The sequence below is a fragment of the Rattus norvegicus genome, chromosome 9 (genome assembly GCF_036323735.1).
Source record: "Rattus norvegicus strain BN/NHsdMcwi chromosome 9, GRCr8, whole genome shotgun sequence".
NCBI lineage: Eukaryota > Metazoa > Chordata > Mammalia > Rodentia > Muridae > Rattus > Rattus norvegicus.
Window position 1 is genome coordinate 34076819 of NC_086027.1, and position 23506 is coordinate 34100324.

The 23506-nt window shown below is 40.2% G+C and overlaps 1 protein-coding gene across 1 annotated transcript in view; it reads left to right on the top strand.

Moving 5' to 3' along the window:
- Window positions 1–4545: 4545 nt before the first annotated feature.
- Window positions 4546–23506, top strand: part of Col9a1 (collagen type IX alpha 1 chain) — an 83189-nt gene continuing 64228 nt past the window's right edge. The window contains 5 exon segments of the mRNA NM_001100842.1: window positions 4546–4804; window positions 5228–5301; window positions 6262–6339; window positions 6452–6584; window positions 13234–13630. Of these exon segments, the coding sequence (NP_001094312.1) occupies window positions 4752–4804; window positions 5228–5301; window positions 6262–6339; window positions 6452–6584; window positions 13234–13630 (735 nt within the window). The 5' untranslated portion in view covers window positions 4546–4751.

Genomic DNA, 23506 nt, shown 5'->3' on the forward strand with positions numbered 1-23506 from the left:
GCCAAATGGACTTAACGGATATTTATAGAACATTCTATCCTAAAGCAAAAGGATATACCTTCTTCTCAGCTCCTCATGGTACTTTCTCCAAAATTGACCATATAATTGGTCAAAAAACGGGCCTCAACAGGTACAGAAAGATAGAAATAATCCCATGCGTGCTATCGGACCACCACGGCCTAAAACTGGTCTTCAATAACAATAAGGGAAGAATGCCCACATATACGTGGAAATTGAACAATGCTCTACTCAATGATAACCTGGTCAAGGAAGAAATAAAGAAAGAAATTAAAAACTTTTTAGAATTTAATGAAAATGAAGGTACAACATACCCAAACTTATGGGACACAATGAAAGCTGTGCTAAGAGGAAAACTCATAGCGCTGAGTGCCTGCAGAAAGAAACAGGAAAGAGCATATGTCAGCAGCTTGACAGCACACCTAAAAGCTCTAGAACAAAAAGAAGCAAATACACCCAGGAGGAGTAGAAGGCAGGAAATAATCAAACTCAGAGCTGAAATCAATCAAGTAGAAACAAAAAGGACCATAGAAAGAATCAACAGAACCAAAAGTTGGTTCTTTGAGAAAATCAACAAGATAGATAAACCCTTAGCCAGACTAACGAGAGGACACAGAGAGTGCGTCCAAATTAACAAAATCAGAAATGAAAAGGGAGACATAACTACAGATTCAGAGGAAATTCAAAAAATCATCAGATCTTACTATAAAAACCTATATTCAACAAAACTTGAAAATCTTCAGGAAATGGACAATTTCCTAGACAGATACCAGGTATCGAAATTAAATCAGGAACAGATAAACCAGTTAAACAACCCCATAACTCCTAAGGAAATAGAAGCAGTCATTAAAGGTCTCCCAACCAAAAAGAGCCCAGGTCCAGACGGGTTTAGTGCAGAATTCTATCAAACCTTCATAGAAGACCTTATACCAATATTATCCAAACTATTCCACAAAATTGAAACAGATGGAGCCCTACCGAATTCCTTCTATGAAGCCACAATTACTCTTATACCTAAACCACACAAAGACCCAACAAAGAAAGAGAACTTCAGACCAATTTCCCTTATGAATATCGACGCAAAAATACTCAATAAAATTCTGGCAAACCGAATTCAAGAGCACATCAAAACAATCATCCACCATGATCAAGTAGGCTTCATCCCAGGCATGCAGGGATGGTTTAATATAAGGAAAACCATCAACGTGATCCATCATATAAACAAACTGAAAGAACAGAACCACATGATCATTTCATTAGATGCTGAGAAAGCATTTGACAAAATTCAACACCCCTTCATGATAAAAGTCCTGGAAAGAATAGGTATTCAAGGCCCATACCTAAACATAGTAAAAGCCATATACAGCAAACCAGTTGCTAACATTAAACTAAATGGAGAGAAACTTGAAGCAATCCCACTAAAATCAGGGACTAGACAAGGCTGCCCACTCTCTCCCTACTTATTCAATATAGTTCTTGAAGTTCTAGCCAGAGCAATCAGACAACAAAAGGAGATCAAGGGGATACAGATCGGAAAAGAAGAGGTCAAAATATCACTATTTGCAGACGACATGATAGTATATTTAAGTGATCCCAAAAGTTCCACCAGAGAACTACTAAAGCTGATAAACAACTTCAGCAAAGTGGCTGGGTATAAAATTAACTCAAATAAATCAGTTGCCTTCCTCTATACAAAAGAGAAACAAGCCGAGAAAGAAACTAGGGAAACGACACCCTTCATAATAGACCCAAATAATATAAAGTACCTCGGTGTGACTTTAACCAAGCAAGTAAAAGATCTGTACAATAAGAACTTCAAGACACGGAGGAAAGAAATTGAAGAAGACCTCAGAAGATGGAAAGATCTCCCATGCTCATGGATTGGCAGGATTAATATAGTAAAAATGGCCATTTTACCAAAAGCAATCTACAGATTCAATGCAATCCCCATCAAAATACCAATCCAATTCTTCAAAGAATTAGACAGAACAATTTGCAAATTCATCTGGAATAACAAAAAACCCAGGATAGCTAAAGCTATCCTCAACAATAAGAGGACTTCAGGGGGAATCACTATCCCTGAACTCAAGCAGTATTACAGAGCAATAGTGATAAAAACTGCATGGTATTGGTACAGAGACAGACAGATAGACCAATGGAATAGAATTGAAGACCCAGAAATGAACCCACACACCTATGGTCACTTGATTTTTGACAAAGGAGCCAAAACCATCCAATGGAAAAAAGATAGCATTTTCAGCAAATGGTGCTGGTTCAACTGGAGGGCAACATGTAGAAGAATGCAGATCGATCCATGCTTATCACCCTGTACAAAGCTTAAGTCCAAGTGGATCAAGGACCTCCACATCAAACCAGACACACTCAAACTAATAGAAGAAAAACTAGGGAAGCATCTGGAACACATGGGCACTGGAAAAAATTTCCTGAACAAAACACCAATGGCTTATGCTCTAAGATCAAGAATCGACAAATGGGATCTCATAAAACTGCAAAGCTTCTGTAAGGCAAAGGACACTGTGGTTAGGACAAAACGGCAACCAACAGATTGGGAAAAGATCTTTACCAATCCTATAACAGATAGAGGCCTTATATCCAAAATATACAAAGAACTCAAGAAGTTAGACCGCAGGGAAACAAATAACCCTATTAAAAAATGGGGTTCAGAGCTAAACAAAGAATTCACAGCTGAGGAATGCCGAATGGCTGAGAAACACCTAAAGAAATGTTCAACATCTTTAGTCATAAGGGAAATGCAAATCAAAACAACCCTGAGATTTCACCTCACACCAGTGAGAATGGCTAAGATCAAAAACTCAGGTGACAGCAGATGCTGGCGAGGATGTGGAGAAAGAGGAACACTCCTCCATTGTTGGTGGGATTGCAGACTGGTAAAACCATTCTGGAAATCAGTCTGGAGATTCCTCAGAAAATTGGACATTGAACTGCCTGAGGATCCAGCCATACCTCTCTTGGGCATATACCCAAAAGATGCCTCAACATATAAAAGAGACACGTGCTCCACTATGTTCATCGCAGCCTTATTTATAATAGCCAGAAACTGGAAAGAACCCAGTTGCCCTTCAACAGAGGAATGGATACAGAAAATGTGGTACATCTACACAATGGAATATTACTCAGCTATCAAAAACAACGAGTTTATGAAATTCGTAGGCAAATGGTTGGAACTGGAAAATATCATCCTGAGTGAGCTAACCCACTCACAGAAAGACATACATGGTATGCACTCATTGATAAGTGGCTATTAGCCCAAATGCTTGAATTACCCTAGATCCCTAGAACAAAGGAAACTCAAGACGGATGATCAAAATGTGAATGCTTCACTCCTTCTTTAAATGAGGAAAAAGAATACCCTTGGCAGGGAAGGGAGAGGCAAAGATTAAAACAGAGACTGAAGGAACACCCATTCAGAGCCTGCCCCACAGGTGGCCCATACATATACAGCCACCCAATTAGACAAGATGGATGAAGCAAAGAAGTGCAGACCGACAGGAGCCGGATGTAGATCGCTCCTGAGAGACACAGCCAGAATACAGCAAATACAGAGGCGAATGCCAGCAGCAAACCACTGAACTGAGAATAGGTCCCCCGTTGAAGGAATCAGAGAAAGAACTGGAAGAGCTTGAAGGTGCTCGAGACCCCAAAAGTACAACAATGTCAAGCAACCAGAGCTTCCAGGGACTAAGCCACTACCTAAATACTATACATGGACTGACCCTGGACTCTGTCCCCATAGGTAGCAATGAATATCCTAGTAAGAGCACCAGTGGAAGGGGAAGCCCTGGGTCCTGCTAAGACTGAACCCCCAGTGAACTAGACTATGCGGGGAGGGTGGCAATGGGGGGAGGTTTGGGAGGGGAACACCCATAAGGAAGGGGAGGGGGGAGGGTGATGTTTGTCCGGAAACCGGGAAAGGGAATAACACTTGAAATGTATATAAGAAATACTCAAGTTAATAAAAAAAAAAAAAAAAAAAAAAAAAAGAAAAAAAAAGAAAAAAAAATTCCCAAAAAAAAAAAAAAAAAAAAGAATGTCCAGGGATGAGTTTGGCAGGAGATCCTTTGTCTCTGCTGATCTTATTTGAGTCCCCCCCAGGAACTGCTGTTAAGGAACTCTTTCGTCCCGTTTTATAGATAAGGTAGTTAAATATGGGGAGACTAATTATGCTGCTCTAGATCATATAACCGCTAAGGCAGAAGTGGGTTTAAACCTAGGTTGACTAGGTGGGAGCCCCCACACCTCTGTCTCAGAATAGGCAGCTCTTTGCTTGATCCTGTGGCCTCTGAAAGCCTCCACTGTGGCCTTATAACAGCTCTCAAAGCCTCTACTGTGCCCTATAGCTGTTCTAAAAGCCTGCACTGTATTCCCATAGTAGCTTGCTGCATTTCTCTGGTGAAATTCCCCACATCCTGGTTTTTTTTCTTCCCAGCAAGACTTTTCCCATTCAATCCCTCCTTCAGTAACCTTGTTAGCTTTAAGCCAGGCACACCCCTGGCTGGGCCTGGGCTTACTGGCTGTTTCTCTCCACCCCTTTCCTTTGCTTCAGCTTAAAGAGTTATTACATGCCATCAGTTCACTCTTTTTGCTTTTAGCCCTAAGAGGGGCAAGAAGGAGCAAGCTTGGGGCCAAATCTCAGAGCCAGAGAAGGATAGAGAAGGGGTGTTGGGGAGTAGGGACTCCCCTCCAACCCCCTCATGGTGACTCTTATAAACCCAAGAGAACCCACTGGGAAAATGAAGAACTTCTGGTAAGCTCATGCCTGTGGAGGGAGATGGGCAAGGATTTTTGCAGTATTGGTAACATAAGGGGGGAGGTGAGAGACAGTGAGGACCAGCGGAGAGTCAGATGAGACAATACAGCAAGTACGTAAGCACCTGAAATAGAAAAAGAAGAGGCAGCTATGGAAAGAGAGGCAAAAGTACAAAGAGAAAAGAAAGCAGAGGCAAGGGTCGTGTAGAAAATGAAATGGCGAGACACCAAGTCAGGAACGCGTTTATCTGAAGAATTCCCAAGTGAACTTTCAATATGCGAATAAAAACCAGTAGTGCGTATGCCTTGGGATTTGGTTGCCTCCATCAGCCAGAATTGGCAGGTTTAAAATATGAAAGGAGTTCCATCTGAAGAGATTCCTGTTTGCCTCATTTTTTTTCTCTCTCTTTCTCCTCTTCAGGAAAATTCCACTTTTCTTCTTTGCATGCAGTTTTCTGGGACCCTGTGTATCTGCAACTCCTAAGCGTCGTGCAAGTAAGACCCACGGTTTATGGAGTGTGGAGAAGCAGGCAGGGTTGTGATGGGGCAGGGCTGTGGTTGAGTGAAGGCTGTGCTTCCAATGGTCCTTCACGCTTTCCCTCTTCGACTTACCTTGGGGGGATGTTTGGACAGTTGGTTCTATGCTCAATGTTGAGCCTGGAAAGAGAGTCTCAACTGTAAGCTGGTAGGCAGGAAGGATAGCTGTGCTTTTCCTAGCGCTGGACATGGTGCTTCTTTCAGATGGTGAGGGCAAACATTGAGTGACTACATGGACGTATGGATGAATGGGGTAGATGAATGGGTTTTCCCCAAACACTGAAATCAGGAGGATAAAAAGAAAACATTTGATGTACTTGAATGGGTAGGGCAAAACCCAGCTTTGTACTGAAGCTGTGTGTGTGTGTGTGTGTGTGTGTGTGTGTGTGTGTGTGTATGTGTGTGTGTGTGTATGTGTGTGTGTGTGTGTGTGTGTGTGTGTGTGTGTGTGTGTGTGTGAAGTCTAAGAGTCTTATCAAGGTAGAAGAGGGTCTGGCAGTTATAAGAACTCATCTCTGGTGGTGACAATTTCCCGAGAACTGTACTTGTCTGGGAGTCCCATGGAACTGGCTCAAGGCTGACACTGTAATGTCATTGCAAATTTAGAGTTGGTGATATTTAAGGAATATTTCTAGCCCAAGCCACCAGAAGTTTTCCAAACAGGCTTCTGATCCTGTGCCATCCAGGACACTGTGCAGCTCTGGTTCCAAATGGAACAAATCCCCAACTCCTCCAGGTAGAAACATTCCTCCATCCTAAATTAGCATTCTACTTCCACACCTTGCATCCTTCCTGGAGAAGCTGAGGGTCAATGGATTCTGATCATCCAGGCATTGAGTTCAAGACAAACAAATGGCTTAGAAGCAAACTTGTGTAACACTGTGTCACTGTATGGATGACATGGTATTGCTTTTGCAGGATTTCCTGCCAATTCTGTTTCTCATGGTGGAAGTGAACTGTGTCCCAAGATCAGGATTGGCCAGGATGACTTGCCAGGTGAGTAGCACCGTATCATCCTGGAGATGCAGTTTCCAGACATAGTCTATTTCAGAAAGGGATAGAACCGGTCTCATTTTCAACCTTTCCCTCTTCTATTCCCTTTCTATAGGATTTGACCTGATTTCTCAGTTCCAAATTGAGAAGGCTGCATCTCGAAGGACTATCCAGAGGGTGGTGGGGTCCACAGCGTTACAAGTGGCTTACAAGCTGGGAAGTAATGTAGACTTCAGGATTCCAACAAGGTAACCTATCAGAAAGACTCTAATTATCTTCTTTGAGTGCGTTCAGAAATGTTTACGTCTATTCAATGTTAAGGGAATATATTTTACTCTTTGATATTTCTTGGATTATTTTATTTTAAGATAAAGGCCTTGGGGTCCAGCTCAGTGGTAGGTCACTTACCTTGAATGCTTTAGCCAATGGGTTAAGTCACCAGAACTGCTAAAACAAAATTAAAAAACCAAAATGAATGTGTTCACCTATCAATCCTTAGCATCTGAATGCCTCTCTTCATGTTAGGTTTGTAATTTCCTTTCCATTCCAAGAGTAAAAACACCTCTGAGACTATTATACATCAATTCAGGACATGTTCTTAGAATTTTGCTTTCTGTTTTTCTGGAATTTGTCTGGTTTTGACTGAAAGGACTCTCTGTGAGCAGTGGCAGAAGTGAGACATAAATTTAACAAGAAGCCACAGACGATGTGGTTTTGGAGGCTCACAGAGGAGCTGTTCAAGTGTCCTGGTGCTGAAAGAGAACCACACATGCAGTCTTAGGTCCTGGATGACGCCCAATGAACAAAATGGAAATGATTGCAAAAGGAACACTGGCAGGGTCACACATGCCTCTTTTACTTGATTATTTCCACTTTCATAGAATCAATTCATAAATTCTTCATGGCTGAAGTTCTGTGGTATACGCCAGCTGAATGAATTATGTCAATGGGATGACAAGCTCTTCGCTGATCTAGGTCTTGGATCATCAACATGCCATGTGGTTGATATGATTATTATATGTTTTGGGGGTTTTATTATTAGTGTTAAGTTCATTGTGCAAACTAATGGATTCATCATGGAATCTTCATACATGTCTGTCATGTACTCTGTTGGTATCATCTTCAAATTCCATCTCATTTCTTCTCCTGAAATGTGCTTTCATTTCATGTATGCATATTTGTGAATGTTGCATATAAAGTGCTTTAATGCATTGTGAAAATAGAACTAACATTCCTTTGGTAGATAAAAAGATTTATACCTTTAATGGACATTAAGTTGTATAGGAAAAAACGATTAACTGCAATAGTGAAAGGATATGCCACAAAATTTGTGTATTTCTTGAATTTTTTTCAAGAATCTTATATAAATATTAAAACAGAAAGTAGAAATTCACATTTTTAAGCTGTATGTGTAGTTCAAGAGTGGATCATTGTAGTTTTCTTGTGTATTTAGTAACATTGCTCTCAACCTCATAACATTGTTCGAAGGGACATCGCCTCTCTTCTTTGGCGCAGGAGGAAATAGAATTCTCATAAGTTAGTTTGCTCACGTAAGCAAGTTTAAAGGCTTGATGTTAACTGGGTGTGCTAAAAGTCAGGCAGCAGCATACTGAGAGCCAGGCAGCATGGTTTTGGAGGTAGTTGTGCCTCTGACTACTGAGCCTGGACCTGCACTCATATCTAGAAAGATTAAAATCATCCTTCGAGTCTTGTTTCTGTTGCTATGATAAACGGTTCCAACCAAAAGCAGCTTTGGGAAGGAAAGGATTTATTTGCCTTACCCTTCTGGGTAATCGACCCAGGAAAATTAGGGCAGGAACTCAAGCAAAATGTCAAGCAGACAGCGTGGAGGAATGCTACTTCCTGGCTCACAGGCTCATGCTTAGTGAGCTTTCTTACATAGCTCAGGACCACCTGTCTAAGGAATGGTGCTGCCTGAGGTAGGCACACTCTTCTGGATCAGTTAACAAAGTCAAGACAATTTCCCACAGACATCGCCTGCAGACTGATCGGGTTTAGGTAGTCCCTCTGTTGAGACGCCCTCCTCAGGGGACTCTAGGCTGTATGAAGTTGTCAGATAATGCTAATTAGGATAGTTACGATTGCAGAAACTGGCTCTATTTATGTATTCATTTATTTCATTGCTTAGATGGTATTTTCACTTAAGGAAATACTAGCTGGCCTGTAAAATATATTTCAAAATAACTTCTTTTCTGTGAGTTGAAACATAGTTGGGCTGGCATTAACCTTAGTTCAGAGACAGACTGACGGGGGGTGGTATACTCCTCTACATCCTTTCTGCTGTTTTCCTCTAAGTGCTGAGAGCCCTCAATTAAGTAATACGCACAGGTCGTAGCTAATGTCATCAATCACTGAACTTACTAGGAAATGATGGAGGAAAGCCGGGGGCAAGAGGAAGGAAATGAAAAGGGAAGTAAAGCCAGAGTGCCGAGTCATGTGGCTTTCTAGTACATAGCGAAGCCTTCTTTTCTTTCTCTCTTTCCCCCGAGGAACATTTATTTCTATCTTACTTGTTTTTAGGCTAGCTCACACTCCGTTACGTGACTCCATGCTTGTTTTTATACACTGTTCTCAGTCATTCTCCGTTTCTGCCTTTCACCCTCAACCCTGGCTGGCTTGGAACAAGCTATTTAAGCCTCTGTTTGGTCAGTTAAGAATTAGAGATAGAAGGGAGAACTATGTCAAAAGGTTACTATATAGGGAAAATATTAATAACTGTAGAGTGCTTAGACGAAGCCTGAACACTGGAGACTGGATAAGTATTCACCCTTACCTGAAGAGAACAGAGCAGGCAGGAGAGCCTTCTTAATGGATTCTTTCTTTTTATTTATTTAAAAATTCTTATTTAAAGAGCATTTTTACATCATTTTTCTTTTCTTTTTCTACCAACTCATCCTGTTTCTCCCCTGCTCCCTCTCAAATCCATGTCCTCTTATTCTTTGTTATGTATACACACACACACACACACACACACACACACACACACACACACACACACGGGCTTGCTACTTGGTAGCCAGTTAGTAAACCCTTCCTTGGGAGAAGTGGGTTCTCCCTCTCTCCAGAGTCACTAATCGTCTTTGTCTCTTCATCTAGCATGGAACCTTGTGAGATTTCCTCTATTCGTGATGGCATGTCAACTGGTGTTGTCATTGGTCTTGTTTAGGCAACCATATTGCTGAGATGTCACGGGTGCAGCTTTCTTGTCGTTTACAAGGCACATCTCTTAGCAGTTATCCTGGCCCTGGTCTGTGAAGACTGCTGAACCTTACGCGTAGGGTTGCCTTGTAGATGTATCGGTCTTGTGCATTCCACAGCCCGTAAGCAGACCTTAAATCCAATTAGATGTCAATAAGTTGCCTTTGAAATATATTGCCATGCTGGTCCATGATGTAGTCCACAGGCATAACAACTACGCAGGACTATTGACTTCTTTTCTCCAAGGCAGCTTGCAGAAGGTGTTGGATACTATAAGAGCTCGTCCTTGGGGTGTAGGCTTCCAGGTCAGACCCAGTTTGATTCCTCCAAGTTCCGTGTCTAAAGTGTGTGTTGTCTTCAGCCATAGAGACTGGTCTTCAAATTCTTGAATGAAACAGAGAGCACAGGCAATAGTGATATTGTTTAGAAAGTCTCCTGACTCCCCTCAACGACTCAAAGGAAGTTTCTCATAAACGACACTAACTCCCTCACTCCATCTGCCTTTTATGACCATTTTATTCCCACTTGTAACTGATATTCAAGCATCCTCACTCTGCCTTCCTTCTTGCTTAGCTTCTTTGGGCCTGTGGAGTGTAGCATGGGTATCCTGTATTTTAAGGTTACTATCCACCTATAAGTGAGTACATATCATGCATGTCCTTTTGAGACTTGGTTCTCTCACTCAGGATGATTTCCTCAAGATCCATCCATTTGCCTGCAAAATTCATGATGTCTTTGTTATTAATAGCTGAATAGCACTCCATTGTGTAGATGTACCACATTTTCTGTATCCATTCTTCAGTTGAGGAACATCTAGGTTGTTTCTAGCTTCTAGTTATTACAAACAGAGTTCCTACGAACATAGTGGAGCATGTGTCCTTGTGGGATGGTAGAGCATCTTTTGGGTGTATGCCCAGGAATGTATAGCTGGGTCTTGAGGTAGAACTATTCCCAGTTTTATGTAAGTATATTTTATGTAATTTTAAGTAAAAAATAATGTAATGTGATTCTCTGTGGTTTTCTCCAACATCTTTAGTGTTATTCCTCCCCACTGTATTTTTTCTATCCCTCTCCACAGATATACTCCATGTCCCCCCCGCCCCGTTCCTCTTGATATCACCTGTATTATGTCATCACCCTCTCTCAGGAGACCCTTCTCACCGTGCCTCCACCACCATGGTCCCTCCTTACTTCTCTGGTTCTTGCAGTTACTTGAGGTTATATGCTCACATTTAGCGATTCAGAGCTAAGAACCACAAGCAATAGAGCCTGAGTTTTATTGTCTACTTTCGTAATTTATCTGGAGATTTCATTCTTTCACAAACAAAGACTAGATCTGCTGTATGGTGCAGTGGTACCACTCCTCAGTATATGACCAAAGGGCAGATTCATGCCCCTCAGTGTTCGCTGCCATGGCGCTCACAATGGCCGGGAAAGGGAGACAATCATTTGTTTGGAAATGCCCTTTGACCAAGGAATGAGTAAAGAAAATGTGGTCCATATATACTATGGAATTTGATCCTTTCCTTTTAAACTACTTATGCAAAAGCTAGATGACAAAAAACGGACAATTGGACTCCTTCTCAGGGAACAGAAACACTTGTTTTTAATGAGTCTTCATCCTAGAGAATCTAGACCCCTGAGATAGTGAAAAAAACACATAGGATCTTCATGGGAGAAAAAATATGCTACAAAAATTAATGCTTGATAATCATAATTTTAGTTATTTATCTTCATAATTATGAAGAATTAAGAGACATGATTATGCTTCCTTTTAATCTTTTTAAAAGGCATTATAGCTTCCCATTCTTAACTACCATCTACAAACACGTTATGCTTGCTTTGTTTTGCAACACAGACCCTAGCTTTCTCGGTATTAAGGTCATAAACAAATACTTCAAGGTGCAAAGACTTTTGAATCTTTTATTCAAACCCGTATGGTTCCCCACTTAAGGTACTTCATGAAGATTGGAATACAATAAATCATTTATAGACACAACTCCTTTTAAATTATGTATGCACTCAGGTTTGCTTATTGATAGGCATAGAATATTTTCAAGAATGGACTCTTACGTGTTTAATAATACACTAGGCTGCCCGTTCTGTGGATTAGGATTCAGAGACATTTAACAGTCTTTGGTACACACAAATCTGTATATTCTATTCATATGGACAATGAAGCATTTTCCTTTCTTATCCTATTAACATACTTGTCTACTCTAAAAGATTAACATATTAGTCATAGTTACATTTGTATATGATCTTCATAGGTGTGGAGAGAGAGATACACACGCAGGTACCCTTGGTGTGACAGTGCCTTTAAGAATGGTATATTCTATGAGTGTTCCAAATGAGTACATCTATAAATGAAAACTTTAGCTTCTTTTTGTAGAGATTATTTTGGAATTAATATAGTTACAAAAAAACCCCCACAAAATCAAAAGAAGTGTTACAAACCAATGGAGAAACTAAAAGTATATTTAAGACCTGGAGTGATGTGGTTAGTTCTATTGTGGAAAAGGAGGACTTTGGGCAGTTTTCCCCCCTTGTTTTTAAAACCCTCTGTATACTTTTACAAAAGTGTGTGTGCATATGTGTGGGTGTATACAATGCTTCAATTCACTAAATGTCATAGATGAAATCAGTACCCATTGGAATCTTTCTTCTAATCTTCTTTTTCTTCATCATTTGTGAGAAGGGAACTAAATTCAAAAGTTTGACCTGAAGGAAGGTCTGGGTCTTTCTGAATGCCTAATTGGTTTCTTATTTAGCAAACACATTTCACAGGCAAAAGTTTCCCCAAGAACTTGCTTCAAGACAAGATCTACAGATAAGGAAAGATAAAGAAGGATTGTCTTAGGGACTCTGCTAGTTTTAGCTTTCATTCAATGCAGTGAAGGAGTAGCAACACTGTCAACCTTACTTGGTAGACTGAAGCAAGATGGAATCGGAGTAGAGAAAGAAGAGTCGGTTGTGCATGGCTCCCTATCCAGTAACAAACACAAAACAGCCGCTTCTTGACTATCATACTTTGAAACCCTCGGGGCAGACCTTCTTAGTGGGAAGGAGCCCTTGCATACATTTGGTGTAGTTGGTTACCAATTTCCAAAATGTTTCTGTGGGTCTAGAATACAATTCTTAAGAGTAGCCCTGCAATTATGAAAATAGCAAATAATTTTCACATATGTAAAAAAATTAAAAACTACTGTAATTAAATGGTTTTGTAAGCTAGTAGAGTCAATTTAGACTTTAAATAATACCCTTTTTCATTTTCGAAGAAACTGTTGCCCAGAACATTGCAAGAGTATGGCTTTTTGTTGTTGTTGTTGCTGTTGTTTTTTTTTTTGTTGTTGTTGTTTTGTTTTTTTGCCTGAGATGGTGTTGCAGAATGGTGGTGCTTTGGGTAGAATAAATGGCAATATTGTTGGTAGCCTTCACTAGCTGTAAGGGAGGTGTTTTTAAAATATGTATTTTAAGGTGGAGCTTTAATATATATGAGTGATTGAACTGGGAAAGTTCATATAAGTTATCATCAAAGAACAGATGCTGCATAGTTTTCTTCGCACTGTAGCCCTTCTGCAGGACTAGGATTCAAAATAATACAGACACAGGAAAATGGTGAATGTGTATAAGCACAGAAAAGAAGGTTTATATTTATTATTTTCAAACTCTTCTCAGGCATTTGTATCCCAGTGGACTGCCTGAAGAATATTCCTTTTTAACTACTTTCCGGATGACTGGAAGCACACTTGAAAAGCAATGGAACATTTGGCAGATCCAGGATTCCTCAGGGAGGGAGCAAGTTGGCGTGAAGATAAATGGCCAAACAAAGTCTGTCGCGTTTTCATACAAGGGACTGGACGGGAGTCTCCAAACGGCAGCCTTCTTGAATTTGCAGTCCTTGTTTGACTCCCGTTGGCATAAGCTCATGATTGGCGTGGAGAGAACAAGAGCTACTCTTTTTATTGACTGCATCCAGATCGATTCCTTACCTATAAAGCCGAGAGCCCAGATCGATGCTGATGGCTTTGCTGTGCTGGGAAAACTTGTGGACAATCCTCAGGTTTCTGTTCCCGTAAGTATAAAAATCGCAAGCTACCACCACAATAGCAATGGAAAACAAACCTGCATGGCTAAATGTCAGCACCCAAGGCATCTTTGACCATCAGCTATAGTGCATACAATGGATATAGTTATACAATGGATATAGTGCATACAGTGGATATAGTTATACAATGGATATAGTGCATACAGTGGATATAGTGTATACAATGGATATAGTGTATACAATGGATATAGTGTATACAATGGATATAGTGCATACAGTGGATATAGTGTATACAATGGATATAGTGCATACAGTGGATATAGTGTATACAATGGATATAGTGCATACAATGCATATAGTGCATACAGTGGATATAGTGTATACAATGGATATAGTGCATACAATGGATACAGTTATACAATGGATATAGTGCATACAATGGATATAGTTATACAATGGATATAGTGCATACAGTGGATATAGTGTATACAATGGATATAGTGCATACAGTGGATATAGTGCATACAATGGATATAGTGTATACAATGGATATAGTGTATACAATGGATATAGTGTATACAATGGATATAGTGTATACAATGGATATAGTGCATATAATGGATATAGTTATATAATGGATATAGTGTATACAGTGGATATAGTGTATACAATAAATATAGTGTATACAGTGGATATAGTGTACACAATGGATATAGTGCATGCAATGGATATAGTGCACACAATGGATATAGTATATAATGGGTATAGTGCATACAATAGATAGTTACTCACTTTGTAAAGTTTATTAAATACATCACTCATTCAAAAAGTTTTCACTGTCAGTTGTGAGTGCTGTGTGGAGCACAGAACTTTAGCTAAGAAGATAGTATTAAAGTCAAGGTCGACTTAGAAGGTGCTCTACACCACCTGGAGCATCCAGAAGTCATCGAGATGACTTACAAGGAAACCCACACTAGTGCAGCATGTATCATATATTTACAATTAATCCCAAACTTTAACGTAAGATTAGAGATAAATCATGAATACAGGTGTCAAGGAGTCCATGAGGTTTTGGAAGCAACACATTTTGAAAGGGGAGAATTTGAATTGGCAAAAGAAGGGACGGCAGTATAAAGGATGACTAAGTAAATAATTAGGGTGTATTCAACAGTCTAGAGACTCGTTGATTTCAGTAATACGTGTGGATGTAAATGATGTGTTTGTGGGTGAAGGATTAGAGCTGAAGATGGTAAGAAGCAAAGTCTGGAAGTCAGATGGTCTTTGATGAGCAAGAATAAAAATTATATAGGTGGTATGATATCTATTTATTTAGAACCAGGCTTTATGCGATAGGGTAGAAGAAAATAATTTTTAAAACGATTTTTATTTTTAGTGTTGTGTATTTGTGTCAGGGCACATAAGTGTAGTGTCCTTGGAGACCAGAAGAGGACATTGGATTCCCTCGTGCTAGAGTTACAAATGATTGTGAGTCACTTGATGTGGATGTTGGGGACCGATTTTCTATCCTCAGCAGGCTTTTAACCCCTGAGCCATCTCTCCTGACTGAAGTAAAGAATTCTCAAGCTCTATTCATTATTTCACTGTAGAAATCTATTGATATGAAAGTAAAGATTATCGTAATGATGCCATTATTGTATCAGATAGTACCTTCTGGCAATTCTTTAAGAGGATTTTATAGCATTTGGACGGTAATTTAAGAACATAACCTTAAAGGGCAAGTATTCTTTTAAGGAAACAGAAGGGGATAACATCCAATATAAATAAACTGTTGGTGCTAACCCATCTCTCCTACTGTATGGAGCTATAACCTTCTAGTCACAAAACCTAGGTCAGAGAGGTTGGCAAAGGTGATACAGTGGTTTTGAATTGTTTCTGTGGACTTCTTTGGGGGAAAAAAAGGTTATCAGGACCTCAGTAATGGAACTGTTCAAATAACTTGTCTTTACAGGAAGAGTTATGATTAGTGTGAAAGTTGGTGTGAAATTTCTATATTCTGTGATAGGCAGGAAGCAATTTGCAGCTGCCATATTACTGCTCTGGCTTGTAGACTCTCGAGAAAATATTTCTCCGTCTAATGAGTCATGACACTTCAAGCGGCTGGGTTAGAGAGCTGATGTGGCCACTGTTGTGAAATGCTCAAATTCTGTGCGGCAGGAACTTTGCCATGGCCCTGGAGTGGTTTTTCAGAGAATACAGCCTCTGCAATGCCGAGACATTTCTGGACACGGGCACGAGAGAGGAGTTCTTAGCGCCTCGAAAATGTGCTGAGTGTTAGTTGTTAGAAAAAGGGGTTCATTGACCTTAAAAACCATTCAAGACCATATAAGTCTGCATTCTGGGTGCTAGCAAAGTTGCCTTTAAATTGCTTTGTTTCCAGAGAGACAAATTCTCAATATTACTTTACTAATATGCCGTAGCTGGTTGTAGATGTTCTGATAAGTCCAGTCTCACAGCACAGTGCAGGCAAGTTTGTGCCGTTTCCTTGTGTAGGCGTGCAGCTGGGAAGCTACCATCTGGTTTTACACTGTGCTTGTCGTATATATAGTGAGGAGCTTTGCTAAGTCATGATGTTGTGACTAGTGTTAAAAGGATCTTGTATAGGCACGGACAATTCTTTTCCCTTCCAGAATTGATTGTAGACCCTTGACTCCTTCCCGAAAACAAATGAGATCTGAGCCAAAATCTCCATAAAGTTCAACAATGGATGGTGGTCGGGGTGATGTGGTACCATTGATAGCATTGATAATGGATAGAAGCTATAGGCCAGAAAAATCCTTCCTCCATTCAAGGCATCAGCATGACAATGCCAAGGTCAACTTTTTTGCTAATGCTCTTTCCCTGTCTCCCCCCACAGCTTCTCCTCTTCTTCCCTTTTGCCTTCCTCTTCCTCCTCTTCTTCTCTAAAAGAAAACTAAAAAGGAGAAGCCCATGTATTCTCTATAAAATAATCTTAGTGCCTTTGATAAAAACAATTTGAAGTTGTCAAAGTCCCTTGCATCTAATTTTCTGATCTTTATAACAATTTTGTTCAGGTAACCCATTTTCACTTACTCAGTAAAGTAAGCTTTCTTAACTGGGCTTACTGGGTTGTAAGAAACAGCATTAGGTATTACATTTGTAATTTACTTTATTTTCTTTAATTTTAGCCAGCTTTCTTTTGGGGGGGGGAAGCATGCATTTTATGGGTGTGGTGGCTCATTTGAGAGGAAGAGGCAGGTGGGTCTCTGTGAATTTGAGGTCAGCCTGGTATATAGATCAAAATAATAAAAATAAATCAAAAGAAAGGAGGGAGAAAGGAAGGAAGGAAGAAAGGAAGGTACGTGTATAAGAACACACCTTTTCTTGTAATCCCTTTTATTATTCTTAATTGTGAAGGCATTTATGGTTTGCATGTTGTTTTTTTTTCAGAATTTTTTCTTTGGCACTAATAAATTAAATATTAAGAAATAAAGGAAGACTGAGGAGTATAAATCATGTCCCTAAGCACTAATCCTGCTTGTTTATTTATCTAGTACAGTTCTCTTGAGTGCTTATATGCTAGGAATACAAAGTCAAGGAACTCACTGTCTCTGCCTCTCAAGTGAAACACCACACCCATAAAATGTGTGCCTTCCCCCTAAAAAATGCGCTATATGGGGGTTGGGGATTTAGCTCAGTGGTAGAGCGCTTGCCTAGCAAACACAAGGCCCTGGGTTCGGTCCCCAGCTCCGAAAAAAAGAAAAAGAAAAAAAATGCGCCATATATATATATATATATATATATATATGTATGTATATATATATGTATGTATATATATATATATGTGCAAGCACATAGGCAAGCACATATACATAGAATCTATTCAATTTATTCCTTTCCAAACTTTTTTTTTTTTTGGTTCTTTTTTTCAGAGCTGGGGACCGAACCCAGGGCCTTGCGCTTCCTAGGTAAGCGCTCTACCACTGAGCTAAATCCCCAGCCCCTCCTTTCCAAACTTTTAAAAACTTCTCATATTACCTTGTGTTCTTCAAAATTAAAGCAGTCAACACAAGTCGTTAAAGTTCATGTGCCCATGATTTGTCCTAGACCTCTAGACCTCTGTTTTTACCTCATAGCTTGTCCTTTCAGGCTTTTCATCAATTTGCCTGAAAAAACTGAATTTGTTGGGAATTATTGAAGCCTACTACCACCTAGACTTTTCCCTTAAGGTATTTTTTTAATTGGATATTGCTTATTTGCATTTCAAATGCTATTCCCTTTCCTTGTTTCCTGTTCATAAACCCCATATCCCATCCCTTCCTCCTTCTTCTATGAGGGTGTTCCCCCCTCCCCAACCACCCCCCTTCCTGCCTCCCCACCCTGACATTCCCCTACACTTGGCAGGACCAAGGGCTTCTCCTCCCATTGGTGCCCTCTGTTACATATGGGGCTGGAGGCATGGGTCTGTTCATGTGTGCTCTTTGGATGGTGGTTTAGTCTCTGGGAGCACCCTTAAGGTCTTAAAGGGTAATGACTGCTGATATGCATATATCACGAGCAGCAGAAAAGCCATACTAATAAGAAACCTATCCCTCAGTTTGGAGACAGCAGATTCTCTGTGTCACTTTCTAAGAATTTTTGAGTTAAAAAAAATAACATGAAATAGTCCAAAACCAGAAAGGCATGCACATTTTTAAAAGTACTTTCTGAGTGTGATTGGGTTAATATACTTTTTTTTTAGTATTTTCTGAGTATGATTGGGTTAATTTGAATCTTCTAGACTTTCTATTGATTGGACATTTGTTACAGGCTCAACACTTGCCTTTCTTTAGTAAGTAAGTCAAAAGCCAAGTGTCCTTTCTGCGGGCATTGTCAGTCATCAGAGGTAGGTATAAGAACTGCGTAATAAAAATGGAACCTAGGCATTTGATGGATCACTGACGCTAAGAGACCCACACTGTGGTCCTTTGTGCCTTTGCCCATCTATCCATCTATCCTATCACGTGTCCCCTCTCTTTCTAAATTGGAAAAAGAAACCAATTTCCAGAAGCTTTTGAGGGTGTTCATGTGGTCCACCATTCAAACACATTCTCATCATTTATAGTTATTTACTGGGCTCGGTGCATTTTATATATATATATATATATTTTCCCTATGCATGTCTGTAAGTTTGTTACTTGTGATTTTAAAGCCATAAATTTCTAGTTTCCCATTCTCCTTGTGCCTGTATTTTAGGATGGCCATTTATCCCGCCACGAATCGTGGTTTCCTGGCAGCTTACCATGCAGGCATGTTATTTTATGACAGCTTCTTTAGTGTTTGTTGTCCGCCTGATCGCCTAGGAGACTTACTTGGTACAGCTCTATTAGAAAACAGAGTTAACCTTTCTCCCCTTTCAGGGATGCATGTTGGGAGTTTGGTCTTGTTGGAGGGAGGATGAAAATTTGCGTGGCTTTCTCCATACATAACTCAAATCTTTCTTCTCTTTACCTGTGTGTACTCCCAATAAATCAACGTAGGACGTGACAGATTTCATGCCTTGAGGAGTGTATCTCTGATGCCTTACTCTGATTTCTTCTCGTCAGATTCAGAGGAAAATGCCAGAACTGTTGATGGAAGAGCTATCAGTCTTCTTTACTCTGTAGCATTGAGTCTCATTAGCCTACAAATGTGAATACAGTGCACACATCATGCACAATAACCCGGGAAAATAAGTTTGGATGTCATGGTCAGCATTTCTGTTGTTTGAAAAATGTAAGACATTACGGTTGTAGCGACTTAAGCAGTGTGTAGTTCTTGTGTCCTGTCATTAATAGTCAACAACTATTTTTTAAGTTACAGGCAATCTTTAGGTAATGAAGAAACACAAAAGCTAATGTTCGAATAGAGCTTGCATTCTGGGGAGAGACACAGGAGGGGCTGAATTGTTAGCAGTATACCAGGAAATCATAAATGTTGCCAGGGAAAACAAAGTGGAAAGTTGAAGTAGGACTCATTCAGAAGTAAACACTTTTGGGATAGCCTAAAGGACTTGAGGCTGTAGATATCTCAGAAAAGATTATTCCCGGAAGAGGGAACATGAATGACAAGGGACAGGTGTTGGTATTGCCTGATATTTAAGGTTCCCTTGCAAAGCAGGATGACTAGAACAGGAAATGAGAGGTAGCCTCAATGGTTGCAGAGACCACATCATGAGGCATCTAAGAGAAGATGCTGGGCAGGCAGTTAGGTGTGAGTTCCTGGAGTTTAAGGGGCAGAATGATTCAAGAACTGAACTCTGGAAGTTGCGAACACTTATGAATTATGAAAGCTGTGAAATCAAGTCATAAGTGTGGTATTGAAGGCTTACTTCTGAGGGAGCGGGGATTATGGACACAATGAGGAAGACTTATTTAAAAAAGGAAGAGAATATGATTGATGAGTGAAACAGGTGGCTGTTGTTTCTCAAGAGTTGAGGAGAAACTTATTTAATGTGGATGTAACAAGAGTTGTTTCAAAGGCTGGATAGGTCACGTGAGGCAGAGACTGACAGTTGACTGTTGGTTGGAGAGACCAGTGAATGAATCCAAGAGCTGCTAGCCCACTGGAATGAAAACTCAGTTGGAAAGGATTCAAGAGAAAGTGAGGAGAGAAACTGGAGACTGGGTACAGACACTGTTCTGAGTTTTGTATAGAGAGGAGAAGAAAATAGAACAGCAGCTGGAGAGGTTGTGGATGGAGGAGAAGAATTTAGTTCTATTTGGCAGATACCTTAGGATGCATGGTCATAGCCCAGCATGCAATCCTTCTTGAAGCCCACTGTAATAGCTCCCGGCCTGAAGTATCAGGCACGCATGCTCAACTGAATCTTCATGAAATGAGCTTCAAAAATGAGCTGCCCACTTCTTACCATCTCTATCCACTGAGGAAAAATCTTTGATGGTCACACTCAAAGTATTGAAATTCCTGAGTTCATACTGAGAAAAGTCCTGCTGAGTACTCTGCCCCAGCTAATGTGGGTTCTCCTCTGCATAGGTCTGACCCTTGTGTTTGTCCCATTACTTCTCTTTAAAAATCTCTATCCTCTCATCTCTGTGTGTAAAAATATCAATTAGTGTTTGGATCCTTTCACATGTTATATGTTATTATATGATGGATTAGGTCAGAAAAAAAAACTTGTTACCTTTTCGAGTGCTATAACACTTATTGCTAAAAGCATTTTAAAGCACATATGTGGTCCTAAATAATATTTTTGTGTCCTTCATAATGTTTATCTCCAAGCACACAATTTAATAAATGAATATGTTCTCAGTGTACCAAGTCATGTTGGCCAATTTCTCTTGGTTCTGAGGCAGTGCAGAGCTTCCTGCTCTGTTCCCAGTCACTGACTAGACAGCTTAATGAAGATTCAAACTTGTTAGCAAAAATTAGCCTAGATGCTTAATACTACCAAATTGTAAAAATAATTCAGTTTATAAAAATCAAAACTTGTACCATTCTAAGTGATCTGGAGATGTGTTCAAAGACTTAGTCTTTCTCAACGGCCCAGCAAAATAAAGACAAGAGTGTTGGAATCTGGACCCCAACCCTAATATCATCTGTGAGTCTTAACCTAGCTTTAGAAATGAACTTGGATTAAGGTTTGCAGAGATGGATGGACTATTTGGACAATGCCAAGGCTGGACAGATATGCGAACTTCCCACACACCTCAAGAGAAGGAGGTAGAAGAGATGGCATCTCCTATTGTGTTCTTAGTAGCTTAGTAGATTTTTAGAAGGTTTTGTTTCTCTATTCACATTTTTCTCCCCTTACAGACTGGGAACTGTTTGTGGAGATGGGACTGACTGACTTTCATATTCATTTCCTCAATGCTTTCTTTATCCTGGGTTTTTTTTTTTTAAGATGTTGACTGAGGACCAAATTAAAATATTTGTCACGTCTATTTTGTCAGTGAATATTCAAAGAGTGAAGAGGAGCCCAGGTATGAAAACGAGAAATGTGGAAATCAGCATTTTAGCGGTTTAATGAAAGGGACTTTTTACAAAAGCACTCTGCCAATCTTCCTCAAAATAATTAGCATGCAAATTGAAATTCACATTGCATGCCAAAAAATGGTTGTTGTATAGATGATTATTAGCGCGTAGGTGGTGTTTATGGGGATACGCAGATGTGTTCAAAAAACCTTGATCTATGGTGGCACTTTGAACAGCTCAGCTTGTATTCACAGATGAAATACGTTTCACGGCCCTGTTTTTTGGGTGCCACAATTGCATTTTCTGCATATTTAATCGGATACACCAATTTATTCAGAGAGCATTTCTTTTCTTTTCTTTTTTTTTTTGAGATGACAGCTTAATGAAGTATTTCACGTTTGTAATAAGTAACTTTGATGAACTATTTAAACAAAGGATTTAGGTTTCCTGGATGGCCATATAATTAATGCTTATCGGGGCGAATCACTTTTCAAAACGAAAGTCTTATCCACCCACAGTGACTACCTGGCTCGAACGACCAGCTCACACAAGAGTTAGTGAACAAGATTGGGTGGAGTCGTCTTTTAGTTCGAAGATTGGGAATGAGGAATCTATCTTTTCAGATTCTGGTTAAGTTCTTATGTGGCTATTGGGAAAGGAAAGATAATTCTCTCTTCCATGTGCTATTTTGCCACACACATGAGACTGTGATGGCGTATAGACACAGATGTTGATATTTAGAGGACCTTCCTGGGCATGTTTCTGCAGTGAACGCACAAGATGGGGACAGTTTTGAATCCCAATGAAAGTTGCTTAGTCCAGCTCTGGAGGTTCTAGAAGACGATAGATGAGCGTACGAAGTTTTCATTTCTCCCTTTCTTTTCTTTTCTATCCCTCTTTCACATAGATGCCCGGTTGACAAAGGCATTGATTACCCGTGTCAGAAACACGACATGCTGTGGAGCTAGTGAGCGTTATTCAGAAATGTTGGGAGGTGAGGTAGAAAAGTTATCAATTAGGAAACCTTGGAAATCCTCTGCCCCTTCCTAGCTCTGTGACCCGCTGGAATGAATCGACCCCCTTGTCTCACTTTATCTGTCACCAGCCTTCGATGACACATACTCCACTGCCATTAAGTAAAAAATTATTCCTATTTCACTTTCCGTCTTCCTTTTAAAACTCCTACTGCCGTTCGAAATAAAACTAAACCGGTTCTTTTCTTCCCAGTAAATGAGACGACTCTGATAAAAGTAGTGTTTGGCTGAAGTGATTTAACTCTAAGAGGCTGGGGAGCTGGGCAAATCTGTTGAGGGATGTCTGGGTTCTACTGCAAAGTCAGCACGGCACCGTGCTGCAGAACCTAGACATAATCTTCCACCTTCAAGAAGGTCCTGATAGCAGCTCAGGGGTTTTATTTCACTTGGCTCCATGAGTTCCCCTCTTGTAAGACAGGTGTTCTCCTTTGGCTTGATTCTTCCTAAGTTTATTGGAAAGGAAGAACTTTGCTGTGCTGTGTCTCAACTTCCGTTTTCTACCCAGGGCCAACTCTGGGCGGGGGCATGGGGGTTGGGTGGTGGTGGTGTCTGCAGCAATGGCGAAAAATGCATCCCACATCTTTCTAGAGCTGGCAGAAATGCATCCCATATCTTTCTAGAGCTGGTCCAATTGGCAGGCGGGAAGGAATGGAAATCATTAAGAAAGAAGCAGCAGTGTTTAGATTTGAGACCCGGTCACCTAACTGTCTGCTAGGGCCAGTAGAATTTACTGACCAAGACATGCGGACCTGATTTCCATCGCAGAACAAGGAATCTGCCTCCCTAGAAGATGGCCCTGCATGGCTTTTGACTTCTGGTGGGATTTGCAAGGTTATCTTTGCCTTGTCGTTTAAGGGTTTCTTCAGATTTAGACCTGGCAATGCTTGGCTTCCTCTGCTTCTTTCTTGCTTTAATTTTCCTCCCTTAATACCCTACT